Genomic DNA, 27,604 nt, shown 5'->3' with positions numbered 1-27,604 from the left:
CAATTGACCTCATACACTTACTGTAGTGCAATCTTTGTCCTCAAAATGCAACTTACAAATGTAGATTTTTTTGTTACATGACTGCCCTCAAAAACAAAACAATGTAAAACTTCAGAGCCTACAAGTCCACTCAGTCCTACTTCTTCTTCAGCCAATCGCTAAGACAAACAAGTTTGTTTACATTTACAGGAGATAATGCTGCCCTCTTCTTATTTACAATGTCACCTGAAAGTGAGAACTGGCAGTTGCATGGCCCGTTTGTAGCCGCATTGCAAGGTATTTACGTGCCAGATATGCTAAACATTTGTATGCCCCTTCATGCTTTGGCCACCATTCCAGAGGAAATGCTTCTATGCTGATTACGCTCGTTAAAAAAATAATGTGTTAATTAAATTTGTGACTGAACTCCTCGGGAGGAAAATTGTACGTCTCCTGCTCTGTTTTACTCGCATTCTGCCCTATATTTCATGTTATAGCAGTCTCGGATGATGACCCAGCACATGTTGTTCATTTTAAGAACACTTTCACAGCAGATTTGACAAAACACAAAGATGGTACCAATGTGAGATTTCTAAAGCTAGCTACAGCACTCAACCCAAGGGTTAAAAATCTGAAGTGCCTTCCAAAATCTGAGAGGGACAAAGGTGTAGAGTATGCTTTCAGAAGTCTTAAAAGAGCAATGCTCCAATGCAGAAACTACAGAACCAGAACCACCAAAAAAAGCAAATCAACCTTCTGCCGGTGGCATTTGACTCAGTTGCTGAAAATGAACATGCATCAGCCCACACTGCTTTGCATCGTATTTGAGCAGAACCCATCATCAGCATAGTTGCATGTCCTCTGGAATGGTGGTTGAAGCATGAAGTGACAGATGACTCTTTAGCGGGTCTGGCATGTAAATATCTTGCGACACCAGTTACAACAGTGCCATGCGAACACCTCTTCTCACTTTCAGGTGACATTGTAAACAAGAAATGGGCAGCATTATCTCCTGAAAACGTGAACAAACTTGTTTGTCTGAGCGATTGGCTGAACAAGAAGTAGGACTGAGTGGACTTGTAGTCTCTAAAATTTTACATTGTTTTATTTTTGAATACAGGTTTTTTGTACATAATTCTACATTTGTAAGTCCAACTTTCATGATAAAGATTGCACTACAGTACTTGTATTAGGTGAATTGAAAAATACTATTTCTTTTGTTTTTTTACAGTGCAAATACTTGTAATCAAAAAATATAAAGTGAGCATTGTACATTTTGTATTCTGTGTTGTAATTGAAATCAATATTTGAAAAATGTAGAAAACATCAAAAAATATTTAAATAAATGGTATTCTATTATTGTTTAACAGCACGATTAATTGCACGATTAATTTTTTTAATCGCTTGACAGCCCTAGTTTAGACTACATGAAATGCTTGTGGGATGCTGTATGTATTGATCTCGCTTATAATATCTGCAGCCCATGGTCTAAAGTTACATTGAGTGTTTGCCTTGCAAACCTCTGTCCCTGTGTAGCTCACCGAACAGGAAAGCAGCATGCATGATGGTAAAGTGCTGGTCCTGCACACAAGGGCCCACTGAAACCAATCAAGCCGTTGTGAAACAAAGGCCAAAGACCCCCCCCCCCCCCCCACACACACACACACACCATGAAGAGGAGACAGGCGCTGACACTTATTCCATCAGTTTGAACTCCGGAGGAAGGGAATAAAAATCCCTGACTAGCAGGACCGGCTCCAGGCACCAGCTTGCCAAGCAGGTGCTTGGGGCGGCCACTCTTGAGAGGGGCGGCATGTCCAGCTATTCGGCGGACAGTCCCTCGCTCCCGCTCCAAGCGAAGAACCTCCCGCCGAATTGCCGCCGCAGATCATGATCGCGGCTTTTTTTTTTTTTTTTTGCCGCTTGGGGCAGCAAAAACCCTGGAGCCGACCCTGCTGACTAGAATAAATGTGACCACGGTGCCATTTGGAATTTGGAGGGGGTGATATTTATAAGCTTAAGCAAGGAACCCCCAACCTGCTTGGCATGGGTTAGCCCTAAAGGACAGACAGATCTTGCATATTAGAGCAGCTTCTATTCTCTTGTGAAACCCAAGATTAACTCACTTGTGTGTGTACGTTTACCTGCTTTAACCTTGTAAGTCACATTTCTTTTCCTTAGTTAATAAATCTTTAATTAGTTTACTTCAGGTCTGTCTACAAGTGTTGACTTTGGTGAGAGATCTGAGGTGTAGCTGATTTGGGGCAAGTGACTGGTCCTTTGGGACTGGGAGTAGCCTAAATATTGTTCTGATATTATTTGTAAAGGGACCATCTACCACAAAGACAGGCTTACTTGGGTGGCAAGACAGACTGGAATGCCCAAGGGGACTATCTGTGACTCCATGGCAAGGCCATTCTAGTGCTTGAGGAATTCACACTTGTTACTTGGTTGTGAAAGCTAAGCGTAGAACACAACCGGTTTGGGGTTTGTGCCCTGAGGTTGGCATTCTCGGCTGTGAGTCTTTCCGGACAGTGTGGCAAAGGCCTATTGATTTGTTATGAAGTTTCCAGAGGCCTCCAAGACACTGGCAGCTGGGGACACACAGATAAACCCCCTAGTAAATGGCTGAGTCTTGCTCCCCCTTAATGGCTGGCCTCATACCTGCCAAGAGTCAGAGGTGCTGGCCTTTGTTTCAGAACTGTGCCATTCACACTGCACTGATGGGCACCAACTGCACCTATTTGTACAGGTCCACGGGCCGGGGAGGCAGGAAAAGGTCTCAACAAGGGAAGGAATATTAAACTCAGCAGCCTCTAGAAGCAGGTTTAGCTTCGGCTCCTATCGCAGCTGGGAGGGAGCTGGAGTCCCCGTGACAGATCTGGAGACGAGTCCACTTTGGACCACCAGCAGGTGTCTAGCTCCCTGCCCTGCTGCACAAGGAGTCTCCATAGGAAGGGAAGGGAGCCGGCAGTGGTTCCACTTCCTCTTTCGAGCCACGTGGCCCAGAGACGGGGCATCCCTCCCAACGCATGCAGAAGCCAGGATAAACTCACAGAGCAGAACGCGGCAGACGAGACAGGAGCGACTGACCCCTGGGGACAAGGGGCCAGAAGAAGAATCGAGGAGAGCGACTCGCCTGATCATCAGGGGTTACATGTATGAGGAGTGTCTCCCCATCCCTGCCGCGGCGGCTCCATTGGCCCTGGAAAGGCAGCCTGAGCCCCGCCAGCAGAGGCACTGCGGCAGTCTCCGCAGCCCTACGTGTTCACAAAGCGCAAGTCAGACCCAAACAGTCATGAGGTTTTAGAAAGAAAGATGGAGTCAGGCCCTTGGTCCGTCTGTGGTTGTTCCCAGCCCTGGTGCTGCCCCCGCTCAGTGTTGGCAGTACTTGCTAGAGGACCTGCTGAGATCAGGGTACTTAGCTCCGCATTGGGCTCCGCAGTCACCATTCCATCCTTAACCTGCCCTTCTGGTCCAGGCAGCCCCAGCTGCCCCTGGGAGCCATTCTGGGACATTCCCTAAGTACAGCTGTTCAACGGGCCATTCTGTGTCCCCTCCGTTCGCTGTGAGCGTTACCACTCCTGGTGTCCTCACACCCAGCCTCCAGCATCTACATTACTCCCAGCTATGCTGCAAGAGTGCAACAGCCAGCCACTCCTGAATGATATTACCAAGCAACACCAGCAAATTCCCAGTCCCAGACTTGTCCCCAGAAATGTGCATCCTGTACTGCCCAGCTCTCCTTCTCTGGACAATGCAAGCTCATGGAAAGCCCATCACTTCATTAACAGGAAATGATACGCACAACCCGTTATCTCCAATGGAGGTTCCCAAACGCTTCAACCAAACACACTGGTTTAGATGAAAATTTTATTAACTACAGGTATTTTTTAAGTGACTACAAGCAGTGAGGCATAAAAGTCAGAATTGGCTACAAAGAAATAAAAGGTAAAACAAATACTTAACTTAGCTTAAGTTAAGTGAATTCAAAGCAAAATGTCCCTCGCCACATGCTTTTGCAGTCTGACTGGCTGAATCTTTCAACGAGGATCCCTCCCCAGTCTAATGATGCTTCCTTTGTCTTTCAAGTGTTGCTGATGCCGTGAGTAGAGATGAAGGGAGAGAAGACTTGGGGGCCTCAGTTCCCTTTTTCTTATACTTATCCTTTCCTTTGGAAAATGATCTCCAGTTGGGATTCAGGAGACTGGATGTCTGTGGGGACAAGAACTTCCAGCTGTTCCTTGGCCAAAATATAAATTTCTTGCTCACATCCTTTTTCCTGCCAAAGAATGGCCACTTAACCAGGTGATTGTCCATCTGATGTGGACGACACCTGGCTCCAATGTTGGCTAGCCTTTTGTCTCTGGGGAACTGGTTTGAAGTGGTTTCCCCAGACTTGGAACATGTCTTATAGAGTAGAATCTTATAACTTTACATACAATGTTGCCACACATTTTACCAGGACAATAATGTTCAGCTAAATATGGGTTTTCAGATGATACCTCACAAGGCATACTTTGTACAAAATCCATTATAGTTTTGTAGAAAGGGTGAACATAGGGATACAGACTGTCACTGTGCTTCCGGTTCAAGCAGCCCAGCGGCTCCTGGGAGCCATACATACTTATCTACAACAACGGGAGCCAGCTGACCACAGCCTAGAGAGTTCATCCACATCAGAATTAGTCACGAGCAAACGGCTGATTAAGCTCCAGCCAGCTATCAGAACTGGAGATTTCTCCAATCTTCTCCTCCAGCCCCAAAACCAGGCTGGAGCACTCCCTCCAGCACGGTCACCAGCACAGTCTGGACCAAGCGAAGCAATGGAGCTGGAGAACTACTGTACATCCCTGTTCTGACAGCACAGAATAAATCAGCAACTCATCTACATTCCAGGAGAGCTCGCATGTTCTCGTCACTGACAGGGGGAAAACCATCACTGCATAACCTACCAAATGAAAAACAATATTTAATTAGGGCAGAGCTCGACAAGCACACAATTAAGTGTTCTATTACTATCAGTCTTACACAGTTTAAGCCTCAGTTCAATAAGGGGCCATTAAAAAAGGCTAATAGAATATTGAATTGTACATAGGGAAGTTACAGGTTGCATTTCAATAATTGCTCCAGCACAGGAGATCTGGGGAGAGTTCTGCAGAAACCCGTATGAAAACGAAAGGCAGGAGTCAGACAAGACCTGAATGGGAAGCCTAGGGTGACCAGACAGCAAGTGTAAAAAATCAGGATGGGGTGGGGGGGTAATAGGAGCCTATATAAGAAAAAGCCCCAAATATCAGGACTGTCCCTACAAAATCAGGACATCTGGTCACCCTAGGGAAGCCTCCCAGCTCCCTCCAGTGAAAATCACAGAGGAGATGGGAGCAGCAGCTGCTGTAGGACTCCGCAGTTCCTCCTGGAGAGGCAGAAGCAAATGGCTGCAGGAGAATTGAACTAGCTGCCTTTTCTAAGCAGAGGCCCAAGCCTTCCCATTGCACGAGGGAGCTTGACAGTGAGGCTGCTTGAGGCGCGCCTGCGCTCTGCACAAGGGGATCGCCCCCAGAGGCCAGCCTGGGGGGATAGCAGACACGTGAAGGGCTGGAGGAACCCTCCCGAGGGAGCCAAACACAGGAATCTGAGAGCGATTCAGACTGCCAGCCTCCTCCCCCCAGACCACCACTCACCAAGGTAAATGGGGCTCCCGCCTGTTTGGGGTCTCCCCTCCCCAGGGCATCATGAGGGGATTCCAGTCCAACACAGCAGCCGCCATCGGCAGCACAAGAACCAGAACATCCGACATGCCGAGTGTCCGAGAGGCGGCCTGAAAAAACAGTGGGATGGAGCAGGGGGTCTGCTTCTCCTTAACCTTAGCCTACAGGAACAGTGTCTGGTCTTCCCTGCTTCTGCTGGAGGACTCCTCGGTGGACTAGAGAACTGAATTGGAAGACTTCCCAGTCCTTTGAGGAAGAGATGCGAGTGTTGTGTCTTTTACTGAGAGCGCTCTCTGCCCCATTGTCTGTCAGGAGATGGAATTAAATAGGTGTACAGAATGTTCTAGATCACTATTGTCCTCTGCAGCAATGGAACCATTTGTTTTCCCAGGTTGTCTCCCCTGCCCTGCAAGGGTCAATGGACATTGAAGACGTCGCACTGGCTCTCTCTTTGCTGAAGGGCACGTGGCAAAGCGATTCAAGCCGGGGAGCGGACTGGGTTGCCTGCAGTTCTCAGCACCGCCTTACCAACCTACTGTGCTACCCCAGGCCCAAGCAGAGCAGAGCTGAGCTGGACTAGACTAGGGTGGATTTCTGGGAGGGACTGGTTGAAGCCCTGGTTTAGCTGCTGACACTTTTCAAAGCGGAGTAGGAAGGAACCCTGAGGAGAGGGGCCGTGGGCAGGAGGCAATGGAGTGAGGTAGGATTTGTCGTGCATCCAACAAGGGGCTCTGAGAAAACACTGGAATCATAGACATTCGCTCCCTTTAGGTCTGCGCTGCACCTTGGAGAACCAATTCCATGAAAATCCACCTCAGTGGTATATAAACCCACCGAGCCCAAGGCATCCAAACATTTCACTTTTGGATGAGTCTGCAGGCCTGAGGAGCCTCCAGATGAGTTTCTGAAACTTGCCTCCCCATCAGGGATAACACAGGATGGTTGTGCCATCTAGTGGCCACAAAGGAGATTCTACACTACCCACCAGCAAGACAGGAAACATGCAATTTGAACGTTGTAAGATCTCATCTAACTGTAAGAAGTGCCTTTGGATCCGGCTCATCTCTTGTCATTTGCTCACAGGGACAAGAGACAAACCCCCCCAGTCACTAAACGGAGAGGTCAGGTGTAAAGGCTTTGTACGCCACCTGTACGCTAGACTCACTGCACTCTATGCCGTGTCGTCGTCCTACTCTAGAGGCCTTCCAGAAAGAGCTCACGAGTCCAGGCAGCAGCATGAGAACAGAGGAGGGAGAGGGAATGCCCACTGAAGCCAGGGGGCTGATTGGAGGGGAGTGGCCACAGCATGACAATGCCATCTTTATGTGCATCCCTGGGTCTGGCCTGAAGGAGAGACATGGTGTCAGACCAGGTTCAGGAAAGGGTTTGAGCACGGGGGTGCGTGCAGGGAGGCCAATCCAGAAATGGCAGACACCCCAAAGGGAGAAGCTAGTCTGTGGCAGCGAAGGTGGAGCGAAGTGGAGAAAGGGAAAAACAGGGAGTGGTGCCGAGATGAAGAAGGGGCAGGTTTATGGGGTGAATCCGAACCACATGCCCTGGGTAGCAGGCACCAACTCCTCACCCCTGAAGAAAGCTCATGCAGCCAAGATGCATGGTAATAAATTTATTGTATTTTATTACATTTTCCCACTTTTTCCACTTAATTCCAATTCCTTGTATTCAAAGCTCTTCTTTCTGAAAGAAAATGATCTTTTAACATAAAAATATAAATTCTGCATATTAAAAGTGCATACACCTCGAATAATAAAACATACAAATAAATAATAAAAGGCATCACAGTCTCATGCACTTGTCCTCAAATAATTTAGAAGTTTTTATGGTACAATGTTCAACCCCAAGTAAAGACAGCCTGCTTTCCAGATTACTGTACAGTTCAAAAACATTAAAATACAGAAGAGTATCAAAGGTGGGGTGATCCCCACTGCCCAGTATCCGTGTACAGTGATATGACATGCAGCTTTTAGAACTGTAGATATTCCAGTTAAAATCTGAAATTTGGTGACCAGAAGAAAAACTGCATTTGTAACGGGACTTAAAATTCAATTTTAACCAATGGTGAGGCACAGTTGGTGAGCAAACCTGTATACTCGGAAGGCCACAAGAAAGTGTTCTAGCCATGTGTAGCCTATATCTCCTGGTGTTTAATACTACCCAAGGCTGTATAGCACCTAGAAACATTCCCATATTGCATTGCACAAATGCTGCATCCTAACACAAGCTTTCTTGAAAAGTGTTTGTGCTGCAGGGCCTTAAGAGTGGAACAGAATGTATTTTGCACCTAGTTTTAATCTGTGCCATTTAAACACTATTTGCAGATATACTGGGTGTTAGCGGGGGTTTTTAAAAAGCCACTAAGCTTTCAAAAACCTGAAAGATACTGTAGGAATCTTCATTTTACCTTTATTCTGCAAAATAAAGCTCCCAATGGTAACAAATGCTTTGTGGTGCTTTTATTAAGAAAATCATGTAGCACTTTCATCTCACCACAGATTAAAACTAAATTTCAGTTGCCTCCACAGATAACATGAGATACTGCCAAATTATTTCGGATTAGTAGGCAAATGACAGCAAAGATAAAGAGGATTACTGTAAAATGATTTGGAATGTCATTTCAAAACTAACGTTCTTTATAACTGCTGTCCAACTGAGAAAAAAGGGTCCTGGAACAGATGCCACAAAGAAGTGGGGGTGATAAGTATGTCCTACATGTGACCAGTGACTGACTGGATTGTTGGCGATGGGAAAGATGTTTGTATAAGAGGGAATATCTCCTATCGGGGTCACATTCCGTTTTCCAGAAAAATTATAAACACGTTTCATTGTGGCTCTTTAATTTTCCGTAATAAAAGGCCCGATCCCTCAAGAAGTCTTGAAACCCATCTTTGAATTAAGAGGGCAGTGTCCCTTAGACCAGCTGTTCTCAATCTCCTCAGGCAACTGTACCAAGCTAAGACCTCAGCCAACCCCATGATGCTCCCATTAGGCTGTGCACGCTCTACCCGTCATGGAGCCTGCACTCGCACAAGACTGAGGCTTGGAGAAAGCAAAGCTCCATGATGGTCATAGCATGAGGTACACAGCGGAGTGTAGACAGCCAGTGAACAGCAGGGCCTAGGACAAAGCTCATCATTCAGGAGGAACCTACGGTCCCAGTCACCAAAGCCTGCTGTGCCAATGTAGGCAATGTGCCAATGGCTGGTAACCATTCCCTTAGACAGCACTGAAATTCTACAAAAGCTCTTTTAGACTGTCAACACTGCTACAGGCAACCTCCTTGTCTCACAACATGACGTACAGAACGTGTCATTAAAACCATATAGAACGTGGCAGGCTACATACAGAACATAACAGAGTCAGGCTATTCCAGTTTAAAAAAAATATATATAGAAAACCAGTTTGTTCTCATTTCAACACTTCAGATTCTTTTCTGACTTTACTCTACACTGCAGTCTTGTCAGTAATCCAAAATTCTGCAAAGGAAAGAGAATCAAAGATGTGCAAATAAAGCAAAAATCAGATACATGCTCTTCTCTGGTGCTTGATACTTTCTGTGCTGACTTGCAGCCGCATTGGGAAATAAAACTACAGATTCAAAAACAGAGCTCCAGAGTCTACCTAGTAGCTTGTGATACTGACAGTGCAATCTATAGTTTATATTAATGCTTGCATAGTTAATAAGTGCATGCAGTCAGGATACAGCAAGAATTGCCATGCAAAAACTGTCTTCGTTTCTTAGAAAAAATGGTTGGTCATGCTTAAATTTCTGTTGCGACAAGGAGACAGCTGTGTGTGTAGAGACCAGAGAACTTGTAATGGGCTAAATGTACTGTAATTAAGCTGTTAGTTTTCTACCTAAAGCATGTGGTTTTTGACTTAGCCATACAGATCGCCTAAGTTTGAAAGGGTTAAAAGTTTGTACATCCATCCAAAGTGAGACACCTATCACCCTTAAGAATTGGAGGCACCAGTTTGTCTATCAAATGCAAGTAATCCAAAGTACAAGGTGCCTCTATAAATACATTTCATTGAAAATGTACTTATAGTTCACATACTACTAAATACTTCCCAAAAAACCTTGCCCAGAAGGGTGAAAATAATTTCTTCAAATGGCTCTAGCAAGAGTCTAACTATGGAATGAAAGCTCAGCTCTTCTGCAATCAGAGGGCAAGACATCAGGATTAGAAGCGAGTAACTAGAGACATTTTAATCTCCACAGTTTAAGAAATGAATTAATTCACACCAGGCCTACCCACAGATGGTTATAACCATCTATTAAGCTCTTCAGATGACTAACTCTCTCCCTTCTCCTCCGAGGATTGTGTGGCTCTGCTGGAACTTCAAAGACAGGGCTAGCACTGGAATTCCCTACTCAAAAGGGCTCTCACATCTAGTACTGTAACTTTCTCTTCCAGTTCATCAGTCTCTGGTCTTGCAGGATCTCACCTGTGAGCTAAACAAGCTGGAGACCAGACTCGGCCCCACTAAAGGCTACACTGGCAATTCAACAGAAGCCCAAAGGCTCCCTTGACTAATAAAATGGAGCAGGGTTACAGCCACTTGTCTCTAATTCAGAGCTGCAGGCATGAGGACTACGGGACCCAGCATACAAACCCATGAGATCAGAATGGCATCCTGGGTCCTGCCATCCCCCCAGGTTGCATCTCTTCTACATCAGATATGAGCTGCTCTGGGAGCCAAAGCTAAATTAAGTTACTGTAAACCAGGTACAGGTCACTGCTTCAGGGCAGTCCAAGACCTTTAAGGACTAAGACATAAATCCCTGCCAGACCTGGCTTTTAGGACTTGCAAAACTCACAGCCAAAGGGACCCCATACTGGGGATACCCCTAATTTGGGGTCGAACTGTTGTGTTGGACAACAGCACACACCAACTGCTTTCCCTTCCTCTCATCTTGTAGACAGGAGAGAAAACGGATTGATGGGGAAGTGAGGGAAAGAGATTGAGATGATGTCCCTCCTCCCCAAATCATCTCACTGAGAAGCCTCCAAAATCATGCAGATGGCCCTAGAAAAATCTACTCCCCATAACTGGTTCAGTCAGGGCTAACAGGACAGATGCTTGGCTTAGATTCATATTCAGGGTGGTTCTTTTCTGGAGCCACCACCAGGTCAAGCATCACATATCCCCAGAATTTCACATTCTATTGATATGAATAGAACCCAAGGGCAGAGGATGCAGAGGAAAGCAGTGAACGACCGCGACACTTTCCAGATAGTTTTGTGTTCATGTTTCATCTGCCCATAAAGACACAGCTCCAGTTCTAGTTACTGTTAAGAGTCACGGCCATCATATTTTATTCACTTTGTTGTGCCCGTTATGAGACCACCAACAGAAATCCACTGCCCTATATAACCTGAAGAGATTTGCTGTATGGCTCAGCCTGCCGACGCAGAAGTGCAGGCAGTCTGCCACAGGAGAACAGCATGTCACTCACTTGAAGGAGAGATTTCGTTCTTACACTCTTCCCCCGAGATGAAAATTAATGGGAAGAGGGCGATGTTCTAAAAACTTCAGATGGGCGGGATTGACCAGATGCCAGGGTCCTGTGTATCCTGCTTTCAAAGGCGCAGGTACCAACTCGCATTGGACAGTTTGCGGAAGGAGAGAGAGGATTTTGGAGCTAGTGGGAATTCCCAAGGAGGGATTATCAGCAGACCCCAGAGAAAGATTGGCGTTACCTACCAGAATGGGGCAATTTGGCTGTTTTTGATCTTAACTGTTAGAATATTTGGCAACAAACTTCTTGCTCCCATTTTGGTGCTGCAGCCTATGTCTATATAGCAAACTCACCACACGGCACCAGCACACTGGATTAGCATTGGTCTACAACACAATTTCAGTCATTGCTGCAAATTTGCTTCAATAAGGCAGTGAACACAAGAAGTAAAGCTACCACTTGGAAACCCTAAACCAACTTTCAGCTGTATGTAATACAGGAATTGCTCAATGAATGAGTGCACAAGAGGGGGAAGCTATTCCATAAGGTCACTTTGCACAATGATACACTTTCTAATGAGGTGGCAAACTAGGCCCAGTCTATAGTGAGAGGTCCAACCATGTTAGCACTGGCTATTGGAACGGTGTTCCTGCTAGAAGAGCTGTTGCAACTAAGGAGATACCATGGTTTGCACTCTCAAAGCGACAAAGCCTTAAACTAATGCTTCAATATCAGAAGTTTTAGGTAGAAATTTACGAATAGAGAAATATGCCCAGTAACTCCTGCCTGTTCAGGAAAGAGTACAAGAAACAAAACAATCCAGCTTCACAAATTAAGATCAATTTTCTATGCTTCTTGCCCCCTTTTTGCTCCATTAAGTGTGATATAGGAACAGGAATGAATGGAGAAAATGGCCATGTTTGGGTTTTAAAACATAATCCACGACATGGAAAGTCAGGCAGAGTATAGAGAAGCGTTACAGGCTACTAGCACTACTTCTGGGGATCAAGAATGCTTGTCCTGCAGAGGATATGGTCTGGACTGGATGGTGTGGGTTACGCTGCACATGGGTTCATATTCGCAGGTTACACAGAGCTTTGTGGTATGCACAATCACGTATGAGGCTGTATATGCAAGTCTTGTGTATTACCAAGATAAAGCTACCCTGAAAGTAAATCTCTCAACCCCTTGTTGCAGATGAGCTAAGTGTAAGTGATCAAGGAGCAGCCACAATCAGTGACCTGTGAGCAACTTTCCCAACAGGTTCAAGAGAGGAGATTGAACCGGATATTTAATAATAACTATTTGTTCCAGGGTCATTTGTTACTGTAATACTGAGCAGGAAAGGTTAATAAATAGGTCTGTCCACACACTAAGCTCACAGAGCCAGAAGTGTTCATGTGACAGACAAAGAATGAATGTACATAATAATGTAAACTGGAGATGATTTGTGCACACAATACAACTGAGCTATCATACACCATTTACCACAAAACACGATTCCATACATGAAGGACACAGTTTGTTGTTTTCTTAAAATGAGAATGCAATTCATCAGCTTATGAAATAAAAACAGACAATGCCACGTGTGTATCAAAGGACTTGAGGGAAGAGAAGCCACCTTTCAGAGAGACAGTGTGTGCAAAGATGTTGCCAATGTAGTGTTTTAACCCTGACAGAATTCCTCATCTGATCAGAAACCAGACCTGTCTTGTAAGACATTGTTGCAGCTGGACCCGTCAGCAAGCATTAGAAATGTAGAATGAAGAGAAGAATGTGGGACTACACTATTGGTCAAAATACAACCCCACAGCATTTTGGCCTGGCCATACAGAGGTGCGTTGAAACACACTCAGAAAACGCAAAAAGGGAGCAGAGAACATGTGGCACATCTATTCACTTCTCCTGCAGATAGAGATGCCAATTAAGCATCTGAGCATGTGTGTTAGAAAATTCTTCTCAGGGGTTTAACAATCTCAGGGGTTTAATGATAAGAGTCCTACCAGCTTCACTATTATTCAAGACTAAGAATTCCAGCTGTCTTTCTAGGCATTGTAATAATCTTTCACCTTGGACATTTCACTGCTAGTGGCTGGCAACCGACTAGTCATTTTCTCTGTTGCGTAGTGTAACTCTTCAAAGGAAGAAGGAAGTTGGAGCAGACAGTGGAGTCTCCAGATATGGCAACAACAAAATGCAAGTTATATTTTATAAAAAAAATTAAGCTTGTTGGAATGAAAATATGAAAACTGTTCTGCACACACATACATGGGAGTACCTTTTGGATCTGTCCAGTCACTAATGCTAACCCTCCTATACTGGCTGAGTATATACCTGAGAAACAACATTAGTGTTGAGATATTGCCCTTTAAAAAGCTTGAAAAATGGGGGATTGGGGAGAGCGCAAAGAAGCGGCAGTCTCTCTTTTTCACAGGTCCCTTAGCATCTTCTGCAGCCAAGAACCAGGTCACCCATCACCACAGATGGAGCCTGCTTAGACTAAAACCAATGGAATATTAGTTCACAGTTCTATAAAGCACGCTAATTACAGTATAACTGGGTCACAGGTTTCAAACCTGCTGTCTGAAGAAAGTTGTTGCATTTTTCTATAAAGAGACTTCTGTACAAGTGCTATGGGACAGCTGCGTTCATGTTCTATGACTCCAGCTGGACTTCACTTGGAATCAGTGCTGGCCAGCTGTGGCTATTTGGTTTGATGGCAGAATCAAAAGGCGCTTTACCAATTTGCAGTTAAGTTCTCCTCAAACACACATTAGGCACATGAACAAAAAAAACAACAAGAACTCAGAATAAATTAGCTCTCAGCAGAAGAAAAAAACACCTGGATTGCAGCATCTCACTGAGGTTTCGGAGAAGGCCGTGCAGACATGTGCATGCTGGAAGGTAACTTTTTCAATGACTTGTCAGCAGACTGTTTGTCACTGGAAGGAGACTGCACTCCGGGGTCTATCTGGGAAGACTTGGATTTGCGGCTGGACAGCAGAGAATGTTTGCTGGGCATGGCATCTTTGAGGGCAAGCTTCTCTTTCGCAGCAATGTTGGGGTTTGCATGAGAGGATGGTGGGAGGCTGCTCTTCTCTGACTTGTCTTCGGCCACATTTTTACTGCCTGGCTTGGAGGAGCCACCTGCAGTCTTTTTTGAAAGCATTGTCGTCTTTCCCAGATCAGCCGACCGTCGGGTCTCCTTCTGCCTCAGGGCTGATTTGAAGAAAGACAGCCCTTTATCTTCCGACTTGCTGTCCCTCTTTAAACCGGAACGCATGCTGATGCTTGGGGACCTCAGGCTGGCCATAGAGTTGCTCCGCACATGCTTGCTGTCCATTGCTCTGCTCTCGCTTCTAGGCTGGCTTATCCGAGGAGAGCTGGTTCTTGAGCTGGAAGTGACACTGGTCTTATCCGAGCCAAGGCTTACCTTGGAGCCCTCCCTGCTGAGGCTCTTCCCAGCAGAGGGCCCCCGTGTCACTGACCCCGAAGTGGTTTTCTTGGCAGCTGTGGAGGACGGGGAAGAAACTGACTTGTGTTTCTGTTGAGTCAATGACAAAGCCCGGCTTTCCTGGAGTTTGGTGCCAGATTCCTTTCTAGCCTGGCCAGAAGCAGGAGATGCATGTCGCCCACTGGCCCTGGAAGAATCTGTCTTGCTTCTGGAACGGGAAACCTTCTGAGAGGTCTTTAAAGGAGGGGCAGAGGCAGGAGAGGGGTGAGAAATTGGGGATTCTTGGCTAGACAAGACTGTCCTTCCTTTCCTCAAATTTTTATCTGGCTCAGAAATGCCTTTGGAGCTGGGAGCCTTCTTGGGAGTGCCATCTGCCTTCTCGGAGAGCAGCCCTGTCCCACTGGGGGCTTTCACCTCTTTGACTGGAGAACTCTCTACAGAGTCACTCTGATCCACAAAAGCAATTTGATTGTTATCAAAAGGGTCCAGAGCCAGATGGCTCCTGTCTGCTTGCACCAAGCTTTTCCCATATGGGTCCATGAAAGCAGAATTTGATTTCCTTGCAGCAGATTCCTCTCTGAACACCCCTTCCATGACAGCCAGAGGGGCTCTGCCCACAGTCCTATGTTCTCGCCTGCTGCTGCTGTCACTTGGTTCCGGGTAACTACTGGAGAGATTCCTTAAGCTGCCAAAGCAGGAGGTGGACACTTTATCAGCAGCAGCCTCCCCGATCTTCTCCAGTGTCGAGGCAGAAGTGCGCACAGGGGAGTCTCCAGAGAAGCGTGAAGGAGAGTTGGAGCGCATCTGCAGCTTCGCAGACAGCGACCAGGATGGCCGAACGCCATTTTCATTTACTGCCAGAGGGCTGGTGACAGAGGATCTAGAAGACAAACTCTGACGCTGGACGCTTCTTACAAAGGGTCGAGTCGAGAACCCCCCTGCAGGGGAAGAGAGCAACACTTAGTTTTGTTTTGTTTTTTAACTCAGAAAGCTAAGCCAACAGCAGATGGAGAAACCCTGGAGAAGCGGAGTGCAGCCAGCAGCTAGCGGGTTATTTGTGCTAGTGTTCTCTTTGCTGGGGAAATGAGAAGATCGGGCCTCATGCGTGCTTTGAGCATGGCAACACTACACCAGCGGTTCTCAAACTGTGCGTCACTACCCCATTTTAATGGGGTTGCCAGGGCTGGCTTAGATTTGCTGGGGCCCAGGGCCGAAGGCTTTCCCCTGGGCGGTGGGGCTCAGGGTACAGGCCCCCTGCCTGGGGCCGAAGCCCTTGGTCTTCGGCTTTGGCACCACCAGGACAGCAAAGCTCGAGTGGGCTCAACCTTCAGCACCCCTCCTGGGGCCGTGGAGTAATTTGTTGTCGTCAGAAGGGGGCTGCGGTGCCATGAAGTTTGAGAACCGCTGCTCTACACTAAACGAACGTGGAGTGTCAGCCTGATGTTGCTCCCTGCAAACAAGAACGAACTTAATTCTCAAAAAAATAAACAAAGCCGTTTTCTAGAGGGGCTGGGCAGATGCTGCGGTTTCCACCTTACATTTTCTTCCTCTCCAAGGCCCTCTATGCTGGTTCCCACCCTCCCAAAAAGGGCAGCCCCATCAGTGCCACTCAGTCTCCTGGCACTGTCTGTTGCTCCTAGAGGCTGGGTACACTGCCTGCCTCCCCAGCACTCCCTGCTCAGCATAGGGAGCCCACTTCCGGTGCTGGGTGCATTCTGCTGCTATCCGAGGAGAGGGTCTGTATGAGAGGAAATCCACAGACCGGTTTTGATTTGATGACCCCCTTCCCACACAATGCATCAGAATGCTCATACACACCATCATCTTCACTCCTTTCCCCAGTCAGCTCAACCGACTCGGACAGCGAGGCCAGAGAGGTGCGTCGGGAGGAAGCTGCTGAGGCGATGCTGGGCTGTTTGCTGCCAGGAAGCCGGCTCACCCAGTGTTCACACAGAGAAGAGCTTGTAGAGCCTGCAGAGGGGGCAGGGCACTGAGATCAGACCAGCAGCATGTGGCCAATTACAGATCACACACCCCCTACCAAGGCACTGACTGATCACAAGCAAATTACATTCCTGCCACTGGGATTCAACTCTAACTCCCGGAAAGCAGAGCTGTGCCTATGTGACTGCAACGTTCTGACTAGTGAAGGAATAAATCCACATTCACGTCACATCTTTTACCCATGATTTTGTAACCAGTTAGAGGCACAGCCACTTCAACCAACTACCAGGAACGCTTCAGTTTGTGTCCATGGGGCATGGATCCACAGTCACGTCGCACTCCCCATCGGTACCCGGCCTGGGCCAGGGAAGCTAACGATCCACCCAGCAGACCAAATCTGGTGATGAAATCTGGGTACATGCCACCTGAGGCACGGTGCACATACACTAAGAAGTTTGTCTGTAGGAGTGCATTCTGGGAAGAGTCTGGGCAGCCATCCTACAGCACCTCAGCCGGGAGAGCATGCCTGGAGAACGTGCAGGTGAAGCTGCCCCAGTGACACATGGAGCTGTGCACTTGCGCTGGCCTCCTAATCAAAGGAGGACTGACCAAAGTACTGTACACGTGATCAGGACGCTCTAGATAAAAAAACAGAGCTGAACTGGTTACAGGAAGGAAGCCACCTGCCTCTGATAGGGTGAAGGGACACAGCTGAGCGCAGTAACTGAACTGGGCAAGGACACTAGCCAGGCTGGTTAAAGTTCCCTCAGCACTGATGAGACTGAAGTCCTCCCTCCAGGGCTGCTCCGACAGCAGCCGTGCTAGTGTGATCAGCAGTATTTTTATCTCGGGGTTGTTCAGAACAGCCCTCTGTGGTAAGAGTGCCTGTGCTACAGGAGTGGGTCCCCCAGGACTAGCCCCAAGAGAACAGAGCAAGTGCCAGAGCAGCAGTGGAGGAATTTCCCAGCATCTTCAGCATCGAGACGAGGCCTCAGTGGGAGCAAACTCAGGCACATGCTCTAGGATGGGCAGAGCTCGGGCTGTAAGCTCTTTGGGAGCTGTCTCTCCTCCTGCCTTGTCAGCACAAGCTGAAACCATCATTAAGAACAGGCAGCCACAAGAGCTAGCGACACGGCTAGTTAGCTATGCCAGCTCCCTGACCACTCCCACAGCAGCCCTGCGCACCGGGGCTGACGAGGAGCGAGGCACAAGGCTGATTTGATCACTAAGCTAAAGCTCTTCCGTCATTTCTATAAGGAAAGACCATGTAAGTTCCTTGACCAAGCCAGCCTGGCTTTACCTGCCACAGAGCTGTTAGCCGACCAGGATGGGATCGTCGTGCGCCTCTGGTAGAAGAGGATATAAGCAGTCTGCTTGCAGACTTCATTTTCTGCCAACTGCTGCACGTCAGTATCATCGAAGCAGTACCACAAGCCATCTACAGAGTTCTTACAATATGCTGTGAGACAGAAGAGTGCGTTAGAGACCGCACAGCACCAGGCACCATTCACTTCATTCCTGCCAACCCAGCAGCCAAATCTGTTGTACAGCAAACAGCAAGCAACCTCTTTGTCTAACTGAGCCCGTGGTAGCAGAAGTGGAGAAGGAAGGATCACAGATTATTATACTGGCTACCCAGACGCTGAATGGCCAGTGGGAAGCTTGCTGAAGACACCAGAGATGTACATCGTAGGCACTCCAGTGCCTACAGTTGCCCCGTGCTGCCCATAGAGAAGGGACCCTTGCTTTGGGGCAGCTCTATTTGTTTTATTTTTTGTTTGCGGCATTTTGCTTCTGTTGCTGTATCCTGTCTCTTAACGGAACCTATTCAGAATGATGCAGGACTAGAACATCCAGAGGATACACACTGAAGGACTGGTATGTGTCTGATCACTGGGCTGGGAGTGCACAAGCAAAGATATTGAGCGGTGTTAAATTCCTGTCTCTCTCCAGCTGTTCCTTAGAGCTACATAAGGCCAAGCAAGTAGGAATCTGCTGGGATATGCACACACGTAGCTGAAGCTCATATACAACACAAGCTCTGGTGGCAGGCGAGCACTGACCAGCATTTTGGAAGCTGTAAGGAGAGTTAACTTGACCGTCCATTCTAAGGATTATGGCTTTTTAGCATGTCTAGCTCCAAGAAAAGCAGTTAGGACGACTGGGAGACACGAATTTGTGTCAGATTTGATTGTAATTTCATCTAATGTGCAGCTGGTTTCTAAACCCCTATTGGCACTCCAGAATCTGGCAAACTCCTGTCAAAGTCAGTGCCATTAGGGAGTAGGCAGCAGCAAACAGGGCTCTAAGTACCTATCTGGCAGCCCTCATCACCATGTTCTCCAAGCACCTAGAGTTGGAGTCTGCTATTCGACTGTGTTTCTGGAATTATTTGCACTAGAAGGAGCTGTGCACAGGCTGTTTGGTAGGACGTGTGAAGGGAGTTTGGGCCTAGAGGGCATTGTTCCAGTTCCCTGTAAGCAGGTCACAAAAACACACCTATAAAATTGACTCTAAATGGCCCCTTTTTAGCAGGCTCAGAGGGGCCAAGCTAGACTCCTGCAGGTTTGGGAAGGTGGCACATTGGTGAGGGTACAGAGATCCACCCTGACAGTTACCCATCTCCTGGAAAGTGCATCAGTCGAACGCCGCAGAGCACTTGCCTGTATAGTGCCCTCCTTGCATAGTGCCGTGGTGATTGCACACCGCATACAGGTCGTAGACATAATCCTCGGGATCCCTACCAAGACCGTAGGGTCGTCTCCATGGGGACCAGTGAGATGGCAGACTCCAGCTACTCTGACTGCGTTTGACGACGTGAGGGGTCATATCCAAGCCGGTCAGAGGGAACTTGACCATGTTTTGCAGTTTCATTCTTCGGTCTCCTTCCTGTTTGAAAGGAAACGTGTTACAATGGCAGGGAGGATCCGGAGCTTGAGGAGAAGAGGAATGCAGGATGCAGAAGCACAGTCGCACCGTAAGGGACTTCTCTCTACAACTCCTCTCTCCAGAGGCTACTAGAGAAACAAGAGCAAAGTTCCAAAGCCGAAAGCAGTTATGGCAGACAGAAGAATGCACAGGAAGGTAGGCAATGCCGACGTGTTCCCGTGTGCAGTAAATGCAGCTTTGAACCGCAGTGTCGGTTGTGTTGAGGAACACTCCGACTTTACTTTGGTTTGCACAAGAACCACAACTCCAGGTGTCAATACAAGCCCAACTAAGATATTCATACTTCTAGTAAGCACAGTTGGCCACTTGGGGACAGTGTTGCATTGCAATGTAGCCAAAAGGCAAAGTGCCAATCAACCGCCTACCCTCAGAGGGTCAGTAGTTTGAAAGCCCATTTTTCAGGGTTCCTTTTGGAGTCTCCCACTTCAGGTTTCTTACCTGTCTAAACCTCTTTAGATGTATGATGAGAACATCGGGTAAAGTCCATAGGCTCAATGTAATACTCCCCTGCTGCAGCTGCTTGCAATGGGGGCAGCGCCATGCATCATCTGGAGCAAGCTAAGAACAAGGAGCATTAGCAGCTGTTAGCTGGCAAACATCTCAATTCAAACATTTCCCTATAGCCATTGCGCACTTATGCGCTCAGACGCAGTGCATCCAGACACCTGCTCCAAACACCTTCACTGTCCGGCTGGCACCCTGGCCAACAGGGGCTTCCAGCAGCGCAGAGGAGCTCCCCACCACTCGCCACATTGATGGGGCGTAATAAAAATGAAGTGGATGGATGCAGGAGGCACTTCAGCCAGTGCAGCTGTGCAAAGCACCTACTTCCACTTCCAAACACTCACTTCCACGTTCTCTCTCTCTCTCTCTCACACACACACACACACACACACACACACACACACACAGGTAAAAAACGGACAGGTCTGGCAGTATGAGAAAGCGATTTTTTGCTGAGGGCGAGAACACGCTTGCCAATGGTCCTCGTGGCTCAATGGAACACAGACAAATACACGGCTGAAATCAGTCTGGCTCACCAGGGTGTTCGTATTGTTAAAACAGGTATTGGAATTGCAAGGGTGTGTTTAGGGTTTAAGTTTTATTGAGTGCTTGTGAGCTGCTGCATACATTAATCTCACATCGGACGTCTGTACCCCACACCGTAAGGTAATATTTGAACATCTGCATTCTAAGCCTTTGCAACTGTGCAAAACCACCAGGCAGGAGAAACATTATTTCGTGTGAAATGCTGGTCTCCCACAGAAGGTGTTCTATCCTGCCTCACAAGGAAGGCCCATCATCGACAGATGGGCTAAAGTGGAACATCAAAGGGCAAAAGCCTGCTTACTCTGCCCCCACATCCCATGAGGACAAGTCTTGCAAGTGAATTCCTCCCATCAGCTCAGTTTGCCGCTCAAAGCAGAAGGGGGCCCAGGCTATAAAAGCCCCTAACAAGGAGGGGCTGTATCTCTATGCTGCTTGGACTCTGGAGGACAAGGATTATTTGACATAAGCAAAAGATCCCCCAGGTTTAGCCCTAAAGGTCAGATAGAGCTTGCTTATCAGAGAAGCTTTTATTATCTTTTAAAACTTAGACTGCAACTCATTTGTGGGTATCTATGTTCCTGCTTTAACCTTGTAAATAACTCTCTTGTATCCATTCCCTACACAATAAATCTTCAGATAGTTTATTATAGGATGGGCTACAAGCGTTGTCTTTGGGGCGAGATCCAAAGTGCAAGTGACCTGGGGTAAGTGACTGGTCCTTTGAGACCAAAAGTGTCCTGAGCATTGCTGTGATACTTGGTGTAAGGGACGTTCTATCACAAAAGTAAGCTTACCAGGGTGGCAAGACAGAATAGGGGGTGCCCAAGGGAACGGTCTGTGACTCCGTGGTTAGGCTGTGATAGTGCCCAAGGAGTTTACACTTGCTAGTTGGTTGGTGAACGTATAGAACTCTCAGCCAGTTTGGGGTTGGTCCCTGGTTCCGAACAGCCTGCCCTGAGGCTGGTACTCATGCTCGAGCCACTGCAGAACAGCTTGAACTTAGCTTTGGGACTACACTGCTTCCTATCGGTAATTACAGCCCCCTGCCCAGGACATGTGGAACCCAATTTCATGTTCTGGATTGTGCCAGCCCGTTTCATGGCCAGGCATTCAGATCACATGTGCATGCATGAAAGTGACATTTGCATGTTATCCTCCTTTACAGCCCCATGCTTAGCATGCACAGAACATCCCTCCCAGAAGCCATGAAAAGGCTGTCTGAAGGTACCTGATACCAAGCTAGCAATCTCTCCCTCTAACGTCCCCAGCTTGAAGAAGTTCTTCTACAAGAGGTTAAGTAACTTGGAAACACACAATAGCATATTCCCATGAGAATAAAGAGAAGCCCACACTGTCTCCAGACTCTCATGAAGCACATCTGCAGAACGCATTACCCCTTCCAAAGGCGGACACTGCCAGAGGGGGAGAAGGATTTGAACCTGGGGCTCTGACACCCCAATGAGTCATGTCTGCAGAACAGCTACTCCAGCAAACTAGTGCATCTCGGCAGCACCGGAAGTGACTAAAGCAGCAGAGAAGATGATGGAATCCCCTTCTCCTCCCCAGCTTCCCGCTCCATGTTGAAAGAGGCCTGCTCCTACCTGTTCCTCTTTGGTGTAAAGTTGGAAACACTGAGATAAAGTGCAGGACTGAGGCTGGTGATGAAGCTCCCTTTGCTGGCGGACACTTTCGGAGTCTGGGACGTACTCATCCTCCATGTTCACAAACAAACTGCATCAGGGAAACAAGGCATTTACCAGTTGTACAATACACACCCCAACGTTACGGATGAGTCACTGCAGGGCTGGAGGTATTGCTTGCTTGATCTGTCCCATCCCATAGGGAGCCAGCCTTGGTAAAAGGCTGCTCTACAACAACTAACGTAAAGCAAGAAAGGGAAGCAGTTTTCACTCAGCCTTCAGTCTGGATCAGGTAGCAGAAAAGCCACCTGATGTATTTCCCTTAAGACCCCTCTGACATGAATGGGAGCTGTGCACATGGAGCAAACGGTCTGTGATTGAGAAGCCAGCTCGGATAGTACGGAATCCAGGCTAGACAGAAGTAGGGATCCCACCACACACAAGCTCCAGTCACTAGATCCTCCTGTCTTTACAGCTAGTCTCACCTGAACATCTCAGAAGCTGCAGATTCTATTGGATTTAACAGTTTGCTGCATTTCCTATCATGCCAGGCTGTTTACCAATATTTCCCTGCAGTTAATGCAATCATACTTACTAATCTTTAGTCTCTTTGTCCCATTCTACCACCAACTTCACATGAGCAGTTCCACCCTGTCCACATGATTTCAGTGCCCTGGAGAGAGAAGACGACATCATAGGGTTAGAACAGCATTGGGTCTAAAACTCCAGTCACCCTGTACCGCATATGTGTGTATCTATATCTATACCTATACCCACTGTGCCCCCTCAGCCCCTGAGCTAACCTAGCAGGGCCCTATGAAGCAGGAACTCAGCTGGACCAGAGAAGCAAGTCTTTCAGCTTAGCTACTACTGCCGCTAACTGGCTACATCAATACAGACAGGCTACTCAAAAAAAACAAAACAAAACAAAAAAAAAAACCAGCAAGAACAGCTTGTCCATAAAGTCTCCATTCACAAGAATGACCAGATATTCTGGGGGATTTTCCTTCGTGCTATCAGCAGGAAATAGAATAAAGAAATGATACCAGAAACAAACTACTTGTCAATTCATGTGTTAGACACACTTCACTGTACAAAATGGAGCAAGGAAAACAACTCAAACAGCAAGTTATGAAGCCAGCAACACGTGTGACCAGAGAAACAGAGCATGAACCAGATTTTCTGTTAGCCAACTGGATTCCAGCATTTTCTCCCTTGAAAAATGGCTGATTTTGTCTGTAATCAAGCCTGTCCCATGCACAAGACTGACAAGAATTTTAAAGGGTTTCTCACATCCAAAATTGGAGGCCCTAGCCACTCAATGTACTATGGCACATAACAGAGAAATGTGGTGCCCACGAAACTTTGCCCCAGTGAACTGGCCAAATTCCAATTTGGGATCTACCTGTGGCATTTCATTATACCCAAGGATAGGATTCTGTCACAGAGGTCACAGATTCCATGATTTTCCAGGCTCTCTGACTTCTTCTGGGGCAGGGCTGAAGCAGCAGCTGCGGTTGGGTCAGCACCCCTGGTGCTGGAACAGCGGCAGTCAGCCCCTGCCGCAGGAGCAGCCCCTCCGGTCAGCCGTACTGCCCCCAGCACGGGGCGGCAGCAGACAGCCCACGCCGCAGGGGGCTGAAACAGCTGCAAGCCCCCAGCAGTGATCTATTTGTTCATCTGTTCCGCTCTCCCCCTACGCACAGGGTGTTTCTAGTAAGAGTCAGGGACAGGTCATGAGCTTCTGTGAATTTTTGTTTATTGTCTGCAACCTGTCCGACTTTTACTACAAATAACCGTGAGAGAATCTTAACCTTAATTATGCCCATCATTTCAGTATTTTATTGCTGACCATCATATTCCTTTGGGTACAGTTTCTTGCTTCATTCCCTGTCTTCAGGATAACGCAGTAATGTCACACACTGCTGCTATGGTTTTGCATTCCAATCGATTCTAGCTACATATATGACTCTGCTCAACACATTATCCAAGCACCTAGATGAGTGTGCGTTGCAATGATGGGTGAAGTGGTTCTTGAGTAAGGTTCCTGAAGCATTGTGGGATGGGAGTAGTAGGGAAAGGCAGAATTACTATAATATGTTCCACTCTGGGGGCAGAAATCCAATTTTAGAGATGAGATTTTTTAGAGCCCGCAGTCCCTTCCTTGTTTTCCTTCAACACTAGCATGTCTAATGCCAGTTAACAGCCGGTAAGTTGAACTCCTCTCGCTCCTATAGATGGTCCCATCCTGGGCACAGCTGAACACAGCCCTTGCTCAGCCCTTTGGGGACGCTAGCCCCCAACTCTGCCCCTTCTGCCTGCGCCCTCCCCATGGCCAGAGCCCCAAGACCCCTCTCCCCCCCCCCCCCCCGCCTCAGCTGGAAGAGCCCCGGGCCAGCTGAAGCCTTGATACGCCCCATGCTTTTGATATGCCCCATGCAGGTTCTGGGGCGCCTGAGGCAGCAGTATGTGCCTCCTCAGCCACCCCGGAACCTGCATGGGGCATAATAAAGCAAAAACTTCGCCACCAAACCCCACAACTGGGGTCCAGCAGCCACGGCAGGGGAGGCAGAGCCTCCCCTGGCCATTAGACCTGCCGCCCATGGGGCCTGCAGTCATTTTACTCCCTTAGTCTTTTACCATCTCTGGCATCGCACACCTGCCTCTCAAAGCTTCTCTCATCTTTTCTCCCCATCTATTTCCAATCACTCGCTCTCCTTCTCCAAGTGGCACCAAGTAGGAGTTTTCTAATGGAATTTTCTGACAACCAATATAAAATACGGCCATGGCCCCAGGTTTAGAAAGTCTGTCTATGCTCCCACACGCAAGGCACCCGTCTCCTACGGACTAAGCAGCAATACTTTAACTGCAACACTAGAACAGATGAGTAGTGAACTGGGGAAAAACTGTGCCCCACAGGGGGGGGACAAGGGCCGCACTTACCGTTCCACAGTGGGGTGGCAGAGGGGCCGTTCCTCCTGAGGTAATAGGTATGTTATGCCCACAACACTAACCACCCGCAAGCTGAATGGACACACCTATGGTAAACAGGGAAAAAAGTAAACTGGTTGAGTGACTGAAGTTAGATTTATTCTACAGGACTGGTTCATTCCCTGCAAGTTCCAAGGCAGGATCTGCCCCTCTGAGTATGTGTTTCATAAGTAGATTAAGTTCTCGTGGCTACTGTGCTAAGAGTAGATGTTCCTGCACCTGGAAGCCAACGCGGAGACACGTGAAAGAGCAGAGGTTTGGGAGGATCACCAGAAATTCCTCCGTAGCGATAGGCAATGTCTCCTCTCTCCCCTCACTTGCTTGTTCTTACACAGACTTTTCCAACAGACATGTCTGTTGTTCTAAGAGCCACCTAGCATGCTTGTGGGAGCCATGAACACATCAACTAATGTTTCAATATCTTTTTTAAGGCAGATTTCTCAATTAAGAATGTTAATGGCAGAACTACAAAACAAAGGCTGGCACATGTTTGATCTTACAAATTACTCATTACAGCTTCAAGCCTCAGATTTTTGCAATTTAAACTGAGGCTTATTGAGTGGGGGTGTGAGGAAAATGAGCAATCCTCTCATTGACACAATTATAAGCAAAGGACTAACTGGAGCAAAAGTTCCCCAGGAATAAAGAGATGGAAAGATCAGCATGGGTTCTAAACAGACCACCAAAGTACTAAGGGGACAGGAAAATTCTCGGGCTTCCCATCTAACCTGATCTTAGCTCCTCCATCCACCTTATGCAAAGACCAAAGACAAGCAGTGCCTGCATCAGGCTGAAGCCAAGCACTCTAGTGCGCCTACTACCCTTGGCATTGCATTTCTCATGCTCGCCTCAGCTCAGAGCGCTTGGCAAAGGGATTTTCTCTTTTAAATGCAGAAGTTATGTCCTGATCACTAGATGTCTGAACTGAGAATGAAGTAACTATCAATATGGCACACCAAGAACATACAAGCACTTCACTCCCTATTGGAGGTGCCCAGCCCTAGGGCAATCCCTTTGGTGCTCCCCAGAATGGGTCACACACCAAATTTCAGACGCCTGCTCATCCCAAATTTTGCCAAGCCCAGGCTTTTAATATCAGGGGGAAATTCCAAGTATGAGACCTGAACACTGGGTGGCTATCATTTAGACCAGGGGTAGGCAACCTATGGCATGCGTGCCAAACATGGCACGTGAGCTGATTTTCAGTGGCACTCACACTGCCAGGGTCCTGGGCCACCGGTTCGGGGGGTGGGAGGGTGGCTCTGCATTTTAATTTAATTTTAAATTAAGCTTCTTAAACATTTTAAAAACCTTATTTACTTTACATACAACAATACTTTAGTTATTTATTATAGACTTATAGAGACCTTCTAAAAATGTTAAAATGTATTACTGGCACGCGAAACCTTAAATTAGAGTGAATAAATGAAGACTCGGCATCCCACTTCTGAAAGGTTGCTGCCCCCTGGTTTAGACCGAAGGGCTCTGTTCTAAGGGGTGTAAAAGGCAGAGATCTCCTGCTGGCTGGTTTCAGTTATAGAAGGAAGCGTAACGCAAGAGTTCTTACAGCATGCTGCTCTCAGAATGGTGAACAGAGCTATTGACAGAAATCCTTTACGCAACAGCCATAGGAAGCGGACTTCATTCAGCCCCTGCCCAGGCCGAGCACCTACATGTTTTCAAGGTGGTAAATAAAAGTGGGCAATTCGGCAAACGGCACACACAGGCTGACTGTCAGACTGCACACTACCCCCGGGCATATATTTCACTCAAGGAATATTCCATCACCACACACAGCACCTTCGCCACCTCGAATCAACTGGATTCTTCATCAACTTTAAGCTACAAAGACAAAGAGGTGGAAATTCCAGGATCAGAAGTGTCAGTCTGTCTTACCTGAATGCAGGCTGAGGGCCGCAGAATATTTTGCATCTTCTCCAGGATTTCCTTCTGGAGGAGATCCCACACAATTGTTTTCTCCAGGTGCAACACAAAGGGCTGGCCAAACCTATCGAAGGGAGCAACGTTTTAAGAAACTGTTAGAAGATTAGTCTTTTTGAAGGGACGATCCTGATTCAGTTGATGTTATTTGCCCTCTCTCACTGCATGTCTACAACACTGAATAGCATCAGCCCTAAAGCGGACACACTGTATGAGATTTCCAGCAATGGCCTAATTCTGCTCCCAGCAGAGTCGATGGCAAAGCTCACCCTCTCCTCGTTAAGTCCAGTTACCACCTCAGGAAACACATAAGGCCCAATTCCACCCTCACCCCACCTCCACTGACTTCAGTGGAGCCCAGGCCTCGGAGACCTATTGAGATCAGAATCAAGCCCAGATGCATTTTGGGGGAGGGAAGGAGGGTGAACATTCAGGGGTACACCCTGGAGCACACAGGGACAAGTTA

At 47.5% G+C, this 27,604-nt stretch overlaps 1 protein-coding gene across 2 annotated transcripts in view; it reads right to left on the bottom strand.

The window, feature by feature from the left end:
- Positions 1-3,873: 3,873 nt before the first annotated feature.
- USP31 (ubiquitin specific peptidase 31) overlaps positions 3,874-27,604 on the bottom strand; it is a 63,734-nt gene continuing 40,003 nt past the window's right edge. Inside the window, exons 8-17 of one of the 2 annotated variants that reach the window (XM_054042463.1) lie at positions 27,094-27,205; positions 25,150-25,244; positions 22,802-22,879; positions 22,168-22,297; positions 19,955-20,074; positions 19,231-19,456; positions 17,868-18,026; positions 16,442-16,594; positions 14,012-15,561; positions 3,874-4,930 (exon numbers count right to left, since the gene is read on the bottom strand). In XM_054042463.1, the coding sequence (XP_053898438.1) occupies positions 14,027-15,561; positions 16,442-16,594; positions 17,868-18,026; positions 19,231-19,456; positions 19,955-20,074; positions 22,168-22,297; positions 22,802-22,879; positions 25,150-25,244; positions 27,094-27,205 (2,608 nt within the window). In that variant the 3' untranslated portion in view covers positions 3,874-4,930; positions 14,012-14,026. Of the gene's footprint in view, positions 4,931-7,299; positions 15,562-16,441; positions 16,595-17,867; positions 18,027-19,230; positions 19,457-19,954; positions 20,075-22,167; positions 22,298-22,801; positions 22,880-25,149; positions 25,245-27,093; positions 27,206-27,604 lie in introns of those variants that run through there. The other variant, XM_054042462.1, reaches the window with a different exon arrangement.

This window comes from Malaclemys terrapin, chromosome 10 (genome assembly GCF_027887155.1).
Source record: "Malaclemys terrapin pileata isolate rMalTer1 chromosome 10, rMalTer1.hap1, whole genome shotgun sequence".
Taxonomy (NCBI): domain Eukaryota; kingdom Metazoa; phylum Chordata; order Testudines; family Emydidae; genus Malaclemys; species Malaclemys terrapin.
Note: the sequence above shows the minus strand (reverse complement) of the source record. Positions and strands in the feature narration are given on the sequence as shown.